A 15,360-nucleotide genomic window follows, 5' to 3' on the forward strand; every position below is an offset into this window, starting at 1 on the left:
GAAACAATGAAGTGGCATAAAAACGTGGTAAAACATTAAGCAGATACACGAGAACACGCTGCTATAAGTTGTCTTATTTTAATTGGGCGCCGTGCTCGTCATTCATATTAAACAGGCGCTGCCTATAGGCCCTCTGGCAATATGTTTTCCTTTATCATTCTGGGAAAATGTTTTGGCGTGTTTTTTTTGTCTCACTGAGAGAATGTTGCATAGGTTTAGGTGTGACTACACCATTCAACAACACTTTTTTCAAAAATCATCTGTGGTAGCAAAATACTATATTTCTAAAAACTGGTTTATTGTGTCTGACTTTTTTTTAGTTTTTGCATGTACATCCAATCTCAAATCCAACACAAATATCCTTTAAAGGACAAAATAAAGAAATAAAAATAAAAAGTGTATTTAAAAAAAAACCTCAAAGTTAGATGGAGCGCAGGAGTTGTACGTAGAAGTTCAATATCGCCTTTAATTCCGTTTTATAAAACCCCATTGGTGTTTTATTTCGTTACAGACACGCGCGTCTTTTGTAAACCCCGCTTTATTGTGGGATGATATCGAGGCACACGACTGGGAGCGCAGATTTACGTCTTAAAGAGGATTTAGGTCTATTAACAACAAAAGGCGCAGTTCATGGAACATGGGAGAGACCGCGACTTGTGCGTCAGCCGCAGTGATGTGAAGCGGGCTTACTGATAAATGGAGAGACATCAAACCGAGTCATTACAGGGCTGAGATATGAGACTTTCACAGTGGCGGGCCGCTCAGGGCGGCAGACCCAGGGGATCGCACTCTTCTCTCGGCCTTTTTGTGTTTGTGTGCTGGACTGATGAACGACTTAGATAACGTTAAGCCATTATGGGCTCACTTATTCCCATGAAAAAGAGGGCACATTTTTTCACTGCTGATATCTATTGATTTCTATTCCCTATTTGTAAACGGAAACCGCGAAGGATTCCAGTTGAATACTCAAAAGAGACCCGAATTTAGAGCACCAAAATATTAATTACACCATTATCCGATAATTATGCATCTGTTGCTTTTATATGCGGCTACTTTCCGCTGTTTTGCTGTATGCATTTATATGATATGCACTTATCTGCAGTAGGCAGTGGAAAATAACTTCAGAACTCCAATCAAATAAATTTTGGCTGCACTTGTTTTTGAGGAAAATAAATGTTTGGAGGAGGGGGTCACTTGTTTTTTTCAGACATTACTTAGGCATTATTAATATCTATTGTAATTTTCACTGGCTCAGCGTTAGTACCCGTTCATTGTGAAGCAAGTCCTCATATTTTCAGTTCACTCGCAACTTTATAATGCTGATCGTTGCCTCCGTGCCTTTTGCTCTCAGGAATCTTGTGTGCTAATTCCAGTTCAGACAAGTCCAGAAAGCATGTAAACCAGAAGCTATTGGTGACTCATGCGCACATAAAGGTTCAAACACATTTGTCAACAAATGACAAAGGAAATCAAAGCGAAATTCCACAAACCCCGCATTTCTATCTCCTAATCGCGTTAATTAAATTTTCGCCGAATTAATTAGACACAACAGCCATATACAGCCTCCTCACAGGAGTGAGCCACCATAGGCATTTTAATGACCCCGTAATTCAATTAACCGCCTCCATCAGTTCCATCATTGATTTGTGGAAGAAGAAGAAGAAGAAGAAGAAGAAGAAGAAGAAGAAGAAGAAGAAGAAGAAGAAGAAGAAGGAAAAAAAAGCTGCTGAAAGTTGAATTCTGCAAAGTCGAGCCGGCCTGTAATTGCTCGAGACACAGAGATCCGAGGGAAGAAGGGGTGGGGGCGCTGGGCTGAGGTGGCCGTGTATAAATAGTGTGCTCTCAAATACACAGTCACAACAGCAGGAGTGATCTCACCTCCTCTCCACCCCTTCTATCTATCGCTGCTGCCAGCCTCCTAAAAGAGCGTATCCGTGAGCTGTACACTGGTATATAGAGACGGTATATGCTGAGAATTCACGGTGGATTTCCCTGAGCAGGAGCACTACTGAGCGACAGAGCTGACCATGGAAGAACTTACGGCATTCGTGTCGAAATCGTTCGATCAGAAAACCAAGGAGAGCAGCAAAGAGAGTATCACGTACAGGGAAGTTTTGGAGAGCGGCTTGACAAGGGCGAGGGAGCTGGGCAGCCCGGAGACAAACCTGCAGGACATTACGGAGAGCAACCACTGCCCGGTGCATCTGTTCAAGGACCACGTCGAGCTGGAGAAGGAGAAACTGAAGGACTTTAATGTTACGAGGGCGACAGAGGGTAAGGTTTTCACTTTAATTGTGAGAAATGCTCCCGCGTGATGTCGGGGAAAATGTCTCAAGTTCGGCTGTCTGGTGTGTCCGGAGCGAAGCATTTTTCTTGTTGTTGTTTTAATTATTATAATTTTCCAAAATCTACGCGCATAAAAAAGAGTTGAATTTACGTAACCGCGTTTAGTCAATGTAGTTCCCCAAAGTTAACGCATTAATCTGTTATTGCAATGATAATTTTACAAAGCAGGAGGCGGGCCCTTCGCCAGACCATCGCTTTAACTGTTTAATGATAGTTTGCAAACGAAAGGAAAGAAAAAATACAGCAAGATTTGTTCTGTAGAATATAATCGTATTAAATGTCTAATGTTTAATAATGATTTTAGCTTTATTTGGACTATATGTCATCATTTTATGCCGGTATTAAACTATCCGGCAACAACCTACTTTAAGTCAGCACTGCAGTGTATTTTCTTTTGCCTTTATTAGTAAATTATGTATTCTTGTACATTCTAGCAGGCGTTGTTTAAAAGCTTAAATATAATGTAATTATGATGCAGTGTATAAACCCATAGCCTGCAGGACTGCCGATTGCCAGTCAGACTGCACACTCTAGAGTAGCAATAAATCTTTTTATTTTTTCAGTTGCAAAATCGTGTGTAAGCTGAAAACATAAATAGATCTACCTTTTAAAAATCACTTTATTCATTTCCAGTCTGTGAAGTAGCATACAGCAGGAGCACAGGCCTCCTTTCACTCAGCAGTCACAAATGTGCAGTGGGCAGAAAACTATGATTTAGTGGATTTGTTTCTATATTTATCCTGTAAGAAGAGTTTAAAAAAATGGAGTCAGCACTATGGGGCAATAATCAGCCCTATAACTTAAATTAAATCTGTCTTTTTTAACATAAACTGATCGGATTTTATTTAAGTTAAAATGACTTTCATTTGAGAGAAAAAAAGCAGTTCGGCGTCAGCAAAGTACAAACAGTAAAATGAGACAGAAAAGGCCATTAATTGCAGCAGTTGTCAGCTGTGTTGCTAAAATTAACACTGATAACACTTAATAGCTGCTTATATAGGCTGTTCTATTTTTATTAGGCTATAGTGTACTGTCAGCCACGCAGCGTAATGGTGTGATTAAATAAAAAAATCTGTTGGCTGATGATTTTTATGGATATCCTAAAGGTCTGTTTTATGGAGGTGAGTAATTAGGCCTAAATCTTCTCCGTTTAGCCGGGACTTATTTCTCTGCTCTTTAAATCGCTTATACCCTTATTAGGCTTCCATATTGACTGATTTACTTCCATTACGGCACTGACATTACACGCTGACTTATGGAGGCTGGAAATGCAGCCACGGGCCTCTCTATTGAAGAACTAAGCTGTGTAATGTGTGTGTGTGTGTGTGTGTTGCTGTCAAAGTGCCAGGCCTAAGGCCCCCTGTCAGGGCCCAGTGTTGACTATATGGGGGGGAACCCTTAATGCGCACTTGTGATATGTGTGTTTTGAGCTTGGAATGTGTGCATGTGTGAATTTTAAACGCATCTTCTCCTTTAAAAAACAATAATAATAATTGTTTCCTTCCCCCACCACCCGTGGGCCGTTTAACAGGGATATATGAGTGTAAGGAGAAAAAGGAGGACGTGAAGTCCGAGGATGAAGATCCACAGGGCAAACTGAAGCAGCGGAGGAGTCGCACTAACTTCACCCTGGAGCAGCTCAACGAGCTGGAGCGGCTCTTCGACGAGACGCATTACCCGGACGCCTTCATGAGAGAGGAGCTGAGCCAGAGGCTGGGACTGTCCGAGGCCAGAGTGCAGGTGAGGATTTCCCACATAAGTTACTCACTTTCTTCACTCTCGTGTCTGTGATGCAGAGCGGAAATCGTGCTGTTGCTGCTGCTGTGTGAGGAGCGGCCAAGAAGCTTTGCTGTCTGTCTGTCTGACGGCTGTAGTGTGAAAATATTTCTGCTGTTGTTAAGCAACACTTGTAAGCTCGCGTGTGTGTGGGTGATTTGTTAAGTGGCGTCACTGCTTTGTGGGAAATATGTTAGTGATCTAGCCAGCCCTTAATTTGTTCTATAAGGAAACCCCACTGTAATTAACCGAAAATATAAGAAAATATATTTTTAGCTTTTGAGGTGGAAAACCGGACCATGTGGATCCATCGTGAAATAATTTTGCTATAAAACACGCATATTGCTATAAAAACTTGAAAATATATTATAAAACTGTGCAGTCATTTTGGAGCCTTTAAATAAACCTTTTCTGTTGTGTTTGCTCGCACACTGAGCACGTTTAAAATCCTTTGAAATGACTCGAAATACGCAAGACTGCGTGTGAGCCACGTGAAAAAACGACTTTTAAAAAAAATTTCTGGTTTCTTTTGGAACATAAACAGGTCGCATCGTGTGTCCTGAAACATACAAGTAAATAAATAAATAAAAAACAGAAGAATAAAAAGCTAGGAGCTCATTAGTTTAGTGACAGGTTGACCACTTGACAAATAAATGATCCAGCTTGTTAGTGAAAAAGCTCCACGTCTGAAATATTGCTGTAATATTCCTATGGGGAGGTTTGTAAAGCCCCGTCTAGCTTTCTCTGTGGTGTCCTAATATTCATACAGGGAGACGGTTTCACTGCGACATTTATAAATGTTAGAAACACGACTGCACAATTGCCGCAGATTTGACTATTTAAAAAAAATATTTATTTAGGAAAATATCAAATGTAGAGGGTTCACCATGCCCTCTTAACAAGGATGACAAATAACTATTTTTTAAAAGTATGTGTTTAATGAAAGATTCACGTACAGTAGCAGTAAATCAGTTGTAAACCGTCCAGGATGGATAGCCTCAGAGCCAGCTGAACTTGCAGCGGTAGGCCTGTGGAGCCTTGTGCCTCCGATCCGAGCATCCTTGCGGGTAGAAAAAAAGAAGAAAGAAATCCAGCCAGTGATTAAAATGAATGAAGAGCCTGAATGGCTGCTTCAGGGGACGCGCTCTTATGTCAACTCGTATCGCTCCTCATTTTCTTTGTAATATCTGCCATTGGCTTGATGTAGTGTCCCCATAAAAACAGATTAGAAATAATTCAATTCTGGGCCAACTCTGCTGCTGTTCAGCTATATCTAATCGGATGAATAAGCCGCATCATAGAGCTTTATAAGCCACCGACTACCTTTTTTTCCTGAGCGGACTTAGTTGACAGCAGTACACTGCGATTATCGCTAATAAAGTGCGTGCATTAAAATTATTTATGGAGGAAATATGACTGATAAAGACCGAGTCTGCGTGTGTGTGTGTTTTATGTTATCAAATAGACACTCGGAACCTACCGATGTTCTCTTTTGGGGGAAAAAAGATGAAGGAAAAAAAAAAATGAAGCATTTTCAGGCTGTCTTTTGGGGGGGTGCGCACTGGCACATGTTTTCTCCAGATTTAGTGAGAGCGAATTGCAGCAGGGCTGTTACAGGCTGTGAACCTGCGCTCCGAGCAGCTGTCAATGAATCTAATTGAAAGTTATGAGAGCTTGGTGAGGAGCAGGCAGTAATTCGGTTAGGACTAATATCTTTGGGTTTCTGGCGCGCTGCTAAATTAAATGTCATTATTCACTGTCTCTAATAAAAAATCAAAAAGGAAATGAGATTAGGGTATTTGTGAAGCGCATCATTGAGTGGCCCTTAATGAAGAAATAACTGTCTGAACCAGTGTAGTTCACTTTGCTTAACATACTGGCACGTAATTGGAATTGATCTCGGGCCCGTCTAATATTAGCCTTGATTTATCTGAGGGATTACTGTGCGTCTATGCAAAATCACCTGGGATTTTCATAAACACCTTTCCTACCACCATTTACCGCTGTAGAGCTAATAACTCACGGCGTAAACAATCGCAAACAATAACGACAATGTGCAGTGTTTAGCTTCAGGCCTACACCACGATGATGATGACAATAATAATAACAATGATAATAATAATAATAATAACAATAATAATAATAATAATTATGTACTCTACGTGGACAGGATTTATAGACATTGATAATGCATTGACAGGAAAATCTCACTGCTGTGGTTTTATTGTAAAAACTATATTTGGATGATATTTTGTGAAGCTGAGAGCGAGACATTTGTTTTCCTCGTAATTTTCGCCTCGTTGTTATCTCCTGCTCTCTCGCCTCGGTCCCTAATGGACGCTTTATCGACTTCCCCTGTTATTGCAGTCCCATCGACACGATGTTGCACGTCGCTCCCCCGCAGCTTAAAAACGGCGTCACGGCACCCCGAGTCGTCAGCAACATCATCAGTCGGCGCCCTTTGTGGTCCGCCACCGGTCGCTAATTTTCGCATCTGTAAACGATAATCATCGCGGGGGTCGAAGGGGAGGGGAGATAATGTTATTCAACGAGGCAAATTAAGTTGATGGTGATTAACAATAGGCCCGCAGCCTGCAGCTTCAAAGGCAGTCAGCAAATTGGAAGGTAGTTAATGACATTTATTTATTTATTTGAAGGATCACAGTATCCTTGTAAAATTGCTACACTTTTTCTTACAACCCTACTAGAACTTTGTTTAAGTTACAGTGACTTTAAGTGGCTGTAGTTTAGGAGATAGAGGAGGTCATCGGAAGATTGGTGGTTCGATCCCCATTTGCCAAATATCCTTGGGCAAGATACTAACCCCATGTTGCTCTGTGTGCATGTTAGACAGAGCAAAGAAAAAAGTGCTTGTATGAATGAAGCAGTTGTGTAAAGCGCTTTGAGTAGAAAAGCTCTATATAAGAACCAGTCCATTTAGCTCAGTTTTAAAAGTATGTTTTTTAATCTATAAATTAGTTTAGTCTCATTTACAGTCTAATATTTTTTTCCTCTTTGAAAATTATTACAATTCGTATTTATTTGTGAACACACATGACTTAGGTTTTATTTGCTTGCGTGTGTTGGATTTCCCCTGTTTTTATTTGCCTGGTTCCAAAAAAATAAATAAATTTGTCCATTTATGACAATCTAATTTCACTATTTAAATATGACAACAAATAGGATAGAAACTGTTTGCATCTATTCTAATCAGTTCTTTTCTCTTTCGATTGCAGGTTTGGTTTCAGAACAGGAGAGCAAAGTGTCGAAAACAAGAAAACCAGATGCACAAAGGTGAATGCAATTTGCTCCCTTTATTTTGGCCTCTTAATATTATTATTAGTGAATTTATTACTGATTACATTTTGACACAATTTCACCATTTTTATGACTGCATGTGAAAAAAAAAGTTGTGACCTCCTCATCTCACATAACAACAACTGTCTGGCTGTCTGACAGACATCTTTCCCTTCTCTCCAGGTGTTATTCTGGGCAGCGGCAGTCCCCTTGACGCATGCAGAGTAGCACCCTATGTCAATATGGGCGCCCTCCGGATGCCCTTCCAACAGGTAGGCCATGTTTTCATATTTGCGGTAATTGACAAAGCTTGAAAAATCTAAAAATAATCCAGAAACCAAAATAATCTTAAATGTAAAAAAGGAAAATAAATAATCCAGTGGTGACAAGTAATGCGTCATCTCTAAAAAACCCGTCAAATAAATGTAAAAGTTGAGACTGGACTGTTTTGCGCTTGGATATGCGGTGGAATTGGTGTCAGAGTGGGCCTTCTATATTTGTGCTTCCACATGCATGTATATAAGCCATGTGCAGCTATTAGACTGAAGTGATGAAAGAGTGCATACGTGGAGAGGGGAGTGAAAGGGTGGGGGTGTTGAGACCTCAGTGCACCTTTCACCTTCTGGCTGTGGGGAGAAGGTTGGACCGTACAGGGAGAGGAAAGGTGGGCAGACATTTGATCTGCTGCTGTCTGCTTCTACGTCCCGGTTGCTGTGTTGTCTGCTTGACCCTGGCTAAAAGCAACGGCCTAATTAAGCCAACAGTGCGGCGGGCGTGAGCACATAAAAGAGATGATGAAAGCGGGGAATGAAGTGGGCTCTGATGGATATTGGCGTTGAGCTGCACTGGCAGGGGTGGAGGATTGAGGCCTGCATACTGAGAGAGAGGCACGTTGCACGAGGTTGAAACAGGCACTAGGCATGCATGGACTCAGATATTACAACGCTGCATATGCATGGGAAATGAGGAGATGGCTAGCGGCTGGTGGATGGGTAAGGTCGTGACCTCTTGTCAACAAAAAAGTAAAGACTTGTGTCTTTTAAAGCAATGCAAAGTTTGTGTGTGTGCCGGGCCGAAAGCACACAATCACTCTGAACCCACGTCACCTGTTCCATTTTCAGAGACAGATTAATTTCTGCCATAACCCACAAAATCAAGTTTCATAACTGTGATTTGTTTTTCCAGTGGTCCTTCTGCATTGTGTAACCAATCGCGTTCGCACTATACAATTGGAAATTATCAGTCACGGCTGCAGTTTGTTCCCCGATTCTTTCGGTGAACGCGATACGTGGAAAAATTTGTTGTTTTGCAGAAGGTTTTGTTCGGATGCCGCTGCAGCGCTTAGCAACTACAAACTCGCGGGTACAAATTAATTTTCCCTTTCGTTTAACAACTTCGATTTAAATCTCCCTTTTTGCATTTTTATACTAAAATACAACTAAAAATAATATTTAGTCAAGTTAAAACTTTGACTTTCTATCGTGCTATTTTGGTTGGAGAAGAAAGCTAGAAATACTTGAGTTTTCCCACTTCTTCCTGTGGTGTTTGAAACACATGAGACACGGCAACAGGCTCAGCTCTCTCCCTCTGAAGTAAGCGGATGCTTAATTTTCACCTACTTCTTATAAAATAATTGCCAAGAATGTGAAAACTGATATCCTATGCTCCTTATGGTTTCTTTTTCTTTTTTTTCTCCCCTTGACTCAGGAATATGTCTGGATAAATATTTATAACTCCAAATATGTGAATATCTTTTCAGTGCAAAATAGTTTATTTATGCAATTGAATACATAATCAGGATAACAAGACTGCGTATTTCCAAGGGTATACCATAGTCCTCAGTCTGAATTAAACAAATCTGTTCTGGGTCCTAGAAAGACTTTGATTCTAGGCGATTAAATTGGATGTGGTGTCTGAGAGCAATGTATGATTCATTAACATTTAGAATAGCTGACATGAAGAAAGGGCTAAAGCGCAGAGTGCAGCCCTTAACTATTTTCATAGAAAACACACTGTAAGCAACAGCTTTGAGGGGGTAACATTTGAGGGGGAATTTAATAGTGTCAGACTGTGAAACCTAAATCCTCCCTGCACACACACACACACACACACACACACTTGTCCTGAGGGGCTCATTCTGACTTTACGTTTTCACTGTTCGGCAGGTCCAAGCACAGCTCCAGTTGGAAGGGGTCACCCACTCCGCCCACTCCCACCCTCACCTGCACCCTCACCTGGCCGCTCACGCGCCCTACCTGATGTTCCCGCCCCCTCCTTTCGGACTACCAATCGCATCTCTGGCCGACTCGGCCTCGGCGGCGGCGGCGGTGGCAGCAGCCGCCAAAAGCAACAGCAAGAACTCGAGCATCGCCGACCTGCGACTCAAGGCAAGAAAACACACCGAGGCTCTGGGACTCTGACCCCACCGGGCTGCCCCTCCGCTCGCCTGATGCCCATAATCGCCTCTCACACAAGACTGAGCCTGTGAAAGGGCCGTGACACTCACAGCTAAAACTAAAATAAACAAAAACACTGAGTGAGAATGAAAGAGAGGAACACATAACAGAGAGGGGGAGAGAGAGAGTGGGTGTGAGAGAGAAAGGGGGAGAACAGTGGAGGAAGAAAATAAAAAAAGAAAAGAAAAGGAGGAGGGGAGCGAGAAAATTGTCACAAAACCAGCTGCCAAAACAAACCACTTGTAGAGAACGGTAATTAAATACCAATGAAATCACCTTTTACTTTTCGCCCAACAGGCAGGACTTCTGCGGGGCCAGTGGCTCAGTCCACTCCAGGCACAGATCACATCCCAAGGACCGTACAAACACATGTGGATGTCTGTCTGAGGGCCAGGCCCGGGGCCCGTCAGACCAGAAGATGTTAGAACAAAGCAAACTGGCAGGCAGCAGCAGGGCCAAAAGCAGAGCCTCGCTGACGCTGGCTGACGCCATGTTGACAATGCAAAGGGTTAAACTTGTGTGTGTGTGTGTGGGGGGGGAAACAGACCCAAACATCACCCCACCGAGGTATTGGAACGGCTCTCACCTTCACCCGCCTCCCCAATCCCCCCTCCCTCCCCTCGTGCCCCGCTCCTCACTAGAGAAACGAAAGAAGAAAACATTTAAAGAACAAAAAAAGGCCATATTTGTCTCCAACCACTGTGTTCCCTGCTGCTGCCAAGTGCATGAGCTCTAATGGAGGACCGTTACTGGGACTGGTTTCCATCCGCACCTGACATTAACACTCGACAGCTGTTTTAAACACTGCCATCCAACATGCTCCCCCCGACACCTTCAAAGTCAAAGGCCTCCATTAGAGCCTGATACCCTTCTTCTGATGGACTTATGCTCTAACAAAAGCAACAAATCCGTTTTTTTTCTCCCTCTTTTTGTTGTTGTTAGTCGCAGACTGGAGAGACGTTGCTCTGTGTTGTCGGGCATGTGCTGGCGAGACTTTTGGTTTGCATTTCTCCCTCAAAGTGTGCTCTATCTCTCTCGCTCTGTCTTTATTATTTTCTTTCCTTTCTGTTTGTTGTGTTGTATTTTTGGGTAAAGAAGTGAAGATCGCCTTTGCACTTCAGGTCTCACACGTGGGTGTTTACAAATGGCACTACAAGCAGATACTACTTTATTAATTAAAGCGGGGAGCTGGGTTTGATATCGTCACGCGATCAGCAAAAAGAACAATTATCTTAGATAAAGGGTATAAATGGGATTTTCCTTTTTCCTCTTTTCTTCTTTTGTAATTCTGAAAAAATATGAAGAAAGCATCAGTCAAACTGAAATGCAATGGTGTGCAGTTTAAGTGCAATACTGTAAATAGCAAAAAAAGAAAAAAAGAAGTAAAAACAGCTAGCAGTTAGTCCTCAATGATAAAGAGACCCAATGACTTTATTTTACTTTTATTTTTTTCATGCACTGTTGGAGTGTTCAGTTTATTTGCCAAACCCACCAGTTTTTCTACAGCAGTGTATATTTTGTTTAGTTCGAGAAAACCCCCTTAAAGACCAGGTGCCATATCCCTACATAACCTCCTATGTATTCAGACAATTTTCTATACATCAGGCACAGCTTTTATGAGGAAAGACATGAGCACATTTTTGGATTCAGCAGAAATTAAGGTAGATGAAAATAAGCTCTCTTAAGTACTCCACCAACGGTCGAAGAAATCCTTTTTGCTTTTTGCATTTTTAGGAAAAAGTGTTTTATCAGCAAATCAGCACCCTAACCCAAACCGAGCAGTTGTTTATGATACGATTAGTTTAATTTTGCATGTTGTATGTGATTTTTTTTGTCTTTTTCATCCTTAATTTCCAAATAAATTCAACGTGTATGTTACAAATTGTTCCAGAAAAAACATTGGGATGAAATATCGTTTATTTTGACAACCTTTTAAACACTGCTGTCAGACCCGTGCTAAATATATGGATCCGCTTCAGGTCCGCGTGACCTCGATCAGTCTCCAAACAACATTTTCTGTCTTACCAGACCTCCATTTAGAAATGTTTATTAATGTCTCCATTTTAAATTAAGCATATGGGTGTTTTATTTATTATTTTGTCTGAAAGTTTATGAAAGATTAAATAGTTGAACTACAAGTGTACATTTTTACATGGCTTTGCATTTATTTTTGTATGTTTTTATTAAGTGTTTCATTTTGAATTGGGGGGTGGCGTGGGGGGTGTGGCTGTAGTAAGTTGTTTGCCTAAAAAAAAAAAAAAAAAAAAAAAATGTAGCGTGTCCGAGTTTACAAACATTTCAGGGACGGTTGAATTTAACAATCCATGGAATTTGTTGTACCCATTAAAATGATTACCATTTCATATGCAAGCATGCCTAAACATGAATCATCGTACAGTTTGTTTTTTTACCCTTTTGAGTCACAAAATATGAATGTACATCTTGTACAAGTAAACTATCAATAAAGTTATAAATATTTGTACACGACTTTAAAAAAAATACTGTTCAAACTTGTTAAACTGCACGAAAAGCCTGGGGTTTTGCACATGAACTAATCCTCCTGGAGAGTGTAAGTGTAATTTTCCTTATACCCTCGACAAACGAACAGCACTGCAGTCCTCAGAAATTACTTGGATACACAGTGGTAACCACGTTTCCAAGATAATAACAGCAGCCCACGACTAATCCCCTCTCCCAGTGTTCGGGGTATTTGCGTCATGCTCTCTTCGTGCCTCACATCATGTTGCGGCTGATCCTCAACAGCAGTCTCAATCTGCGGATCAATATTAATATCGGTCTACAGTTGACATTCACGCAGACTCCGTGTTAGCCGGTCCAGCTCTTCACATCCAATCTGTGCCACACACCAGCAGAGAAAATTGAGCTGCTATAAAATCCAGATGCAGCCCTTTTTTTTTTTTCTGGAGCCTCTTGCGCGGCACATCTCTCTCTCAGTGTTTGTCAAAATGACACGGATAAGATTGGTATGGAAAGTGGGGGGCAGTACAGTCGTCAAATAGAAGCAAGATGGCTGTAACTGGAGTGGGAAGCCTGCAAGCGTGGAGGGAAAATAGCAGGCGAGCAAAGAGATGCGAGGGTTACTGTACATCTGACAAGTGATGTCCTCTGACCCGTGTGCTCAGAGAAGAGCTTTGGTTTGTGAGGATCGAGAATTTCTGCACGTTCGTCAGCATTTCAAGTCAGTCCCTCCACTTGTCTTACCCACACATACTACATTTTGCACTTTAAAATGGTCAGCGGCTTGTTTTTTCTCAGTGTATTAGCTTCCTCAGGGAGCCTAATTCCAGATGTGTGTATACAAAGTAATTATACCATGTGCTATAGTGGCTTATTGTTTGAACCCCATACAGGAATTATCCCAAATGGCGTCCTGTTGAATGCGGTACCCCCTAGAAGGTCGCCGCGCGTTTAATTTGTACCTCTTTGCTCATACATCAAGATTGAGTGATATGGTCGCAGACTGATGGCTCCATATTTACCCAGTGACCCCTCTGGCTGAGGCTAGGTCTGGAAATAACAGCATCCTTTTATGTGTACTAATAATTAGCAAGGCACACACAGCCATCCATCAACCACCAATGAGCCATGGCTGCTTTGTCAACATGTTCAAGCACATAAAGCTATTTATGTTGGCCACAAGTAACAAATACACAATAATATCTTAATAGAGGAGAGAGAGAGTGTGTGTGTGTGTGTGTGTGTGTGTGTGTGTGGGAGGGGGGTATTTAGTGGGCTCCTGTGCTTGATATTAAATGTACATCTGGTTTTATTGCTAATGAATGTTTCCTTGGTTCTTACAGGCTGCAGAATGAGGGCTCGCTCCTTATTGTCCCGACGTTTCGTTTTAATCCTCTGTTGAAATGTACTTGGATTCCCTATAGTGCTCTCAAATTCTGCTATAAACGAGTGCTTCGTCAAGTAACTGTTGTGATTTCCAAAAAGTACAGATCATCAAAAAAAATTTTCTCCCCCATACGTTCCTTTCGTCGTCCACTTCTCGTCACGTCTGGTTCGGGAAGAATGAGCTTCGCAGCTTGTCCCAGAAGTCTGAGGCTCAGTGCTACGCTGCGCTAGCCCATCAGAGGTCAAGTGCTCAGGGGTCACGTGAAAATAGTTTTTTTTTTTTAATCACATTCTCATAATACTCTTTGAAATGCCACACACAACTATGATCAGAGGGAATGTGGGCTGTCGTAGCCTCAACATAAAGCTGCGCGGGGCACCGGTAATGGTGTGAAATGACAGAGCTTATGGGCCTGAGAAGACAGTATATATTTAGCTCAAAGACATGAAGTTAGAGCTTTTGTCATGCTATATCACAATAACTTGAGGGGCTACTTGCAACAACTCTGAAAATAACAGGTTTGTTTGGTTTAGTTTGGAGGTTTTTTTTCTTGTGTGTGTGAACCAACTTTGTGGTTCTTAAATCCCGAGTAAATCCTGTTCCTGCAGTTTCAGCTGTAGCTTGAAGTGAAGCCACCCAGAGAAACCTCAGCTGAAAACAATCGAGCTGAAGTGCTGAAGTCACTACGGTCGGCCAGGGATCAAAGGGCGCCTTTCATCCCAGTTTGTTTGGGCTAGACTTTGCTTTGCTTTGTTGGCTAATGCTCATAAATGTATCTGGAGTCATCAGCGGTGCGAAACTATATTAAAACCAACATTTTAAGTCTGGGTCAACACTTGGTCTTTCTTTTTTTTCTTTTTAAGTGAAAGTGGAAACTGTCAAGAATATAAATTCTGGGTGGAAAAAAAAGAGGCATTAAGTTCAAATTCTGTTCAGCTGTTTATGTTATGTTCATTAGCCGTTTACTTTCACTTCAAGCATTTGGCTTTTGTCGTTGCAATCCAAGCAAGTTATCTAATAAAAACACATTATTTTCTGTCCTATTGCAGCGTCAATTAGAGGTGATTACGAAACTTATCCGCGCCATCTACAAACACTTTTTCCTAAAACTTTGCATGAAAACAAAAAATAAGCTAGAATTAGAATAATTAGAATTTGGGATTATTCGAAGATTAATCCCAAATTGTTCACATTCTTTAGCTGCCTTTTATTAATACCCGTCATACTCTATTACTGTCAGTGTAGTCACTTACAAATACACGCAGACACCAGGATCTCTATAGAGTGGCTGCGTTTAGATGGTTTGGTTTGGGATTTAATCGTCTGGTCGGTTGTAGCTAGATAAGAGAGACTTTCATGATGTTTAGCTCCATCCAGTGGGCTTCAAGTATTTTTGACCACATGTTCTCTCCTGGTTTCACTCTCTTGCTGCCAGGAGGATCCACTTACAAGTTTGAAACAATATTAGATTAAAGACAAAGTCCAGGGGCATCCAAAACAAAGTTTATTCTCAGTTTAATCACAATCAAACATGCACACATGGATAATATAATAGTTTGTTTAAGGATTTTTTTTTCCAGCCACAGTATCAAAGGTCAGCAATATTAAGTTTGAAAAAGA

At 41.4% G+C, this 15,360-nt stretch overlaps 1 protein-coding gene and 1 long non-coding RNA gene across 3 annotated transcripts in view; one reads left to right on the plus strand and one right to left on the minus strand.

Annotated features, from left to right (window-relative positions):
- The first annotated feature begins 601 nt into the window (after window positions 1-601).
- On the plus strand, window positions 602-12,357 carry shox (shox homeobox). 2 transcript variants are annotated; one of them, XM_085435644.1, is made up of 6 exons: window positions 602-2,274; window positions 3,878-4,086; window positions 7,359-7,416; window positions 7,582-7,691; window positions 9,585-9,806; window positions 10,173-12,357. In XM_085435644.1, exons 1-6 carry the CDS (start codon window positions 2,028-2,030, stop codon window positions 10,260-10,262), a joined length of 936 nt encoding a protein of 311 aa, XP_085291770.1. In that variant the 5' UTR covers window positions 602-2,027; the 3' UTR covers window positions 10,263-12,357. The 2 variants fall into 2 exon arrangements, with proteins under 2 accessions (XP_085291770.1, XP_085291772.1); XM_085435646.1 differs by lacking the exon at window positions 10,173-12,357 and having other exon boundaries at window positions 603-2,274; window positions 7,603-7,691; window positions 9,585-9,907.
- LOC146690523 (uncharacterized) overlaps window positions 5,060-15,360 on the minus strand; it is a 71,020-nt gene continuing 60,719 nt past the window's right edge. Inside the window, exon 4 of the long non-coding RNA XR_014915819.1 lies at window positions 5,060-5,182. This is a non-coding gene — a long non-coding RNA (uncharacterized LOC146690523). The remainder of the gene's footprint in view (window positions 5,183-15,360) is intronic.

This window comes from Copadichromis virginalis, linkage group LG16 (genome assembly GCF_057382275.1).
Source record: "Copadichromis virginalis isolate Kocher_CV1m ecotype Utaka linkage group LG16, C_Virginalis_male_GT1.1, whole genome shotgun sequence".
In the NCBI taxonomy this organism is placed as follows: Eukaryota; Metazoa; Chordata; class Actinopteri; order Cichliformes; family Cichlidae; genus Copadichromis; species Copadichromis virginalis.

Coding starts and splice junctions, on each gene's coding strand:
- shox (XM_085435644.1), top strand. CDS start 2,028: ATGGAAGAACTTACGGCATTCGTGTCGAAATCGTTCGATCAGAAAACC. Junction 2,275..3,877: donor TGTTACGAGGGCGACAGAGG/GTAAGGTTTTCA, acceptor GCCGTTTAACAG/GGATATATGAGTGTAAGGAG. Junction 4,087..7,358: donor TGTCCGAGGCCAGAGTGCAG/GTGAGGATTTCC, acceptor TTTCGATTGCAG/GTTTGGTTTCAGAACAGGAG.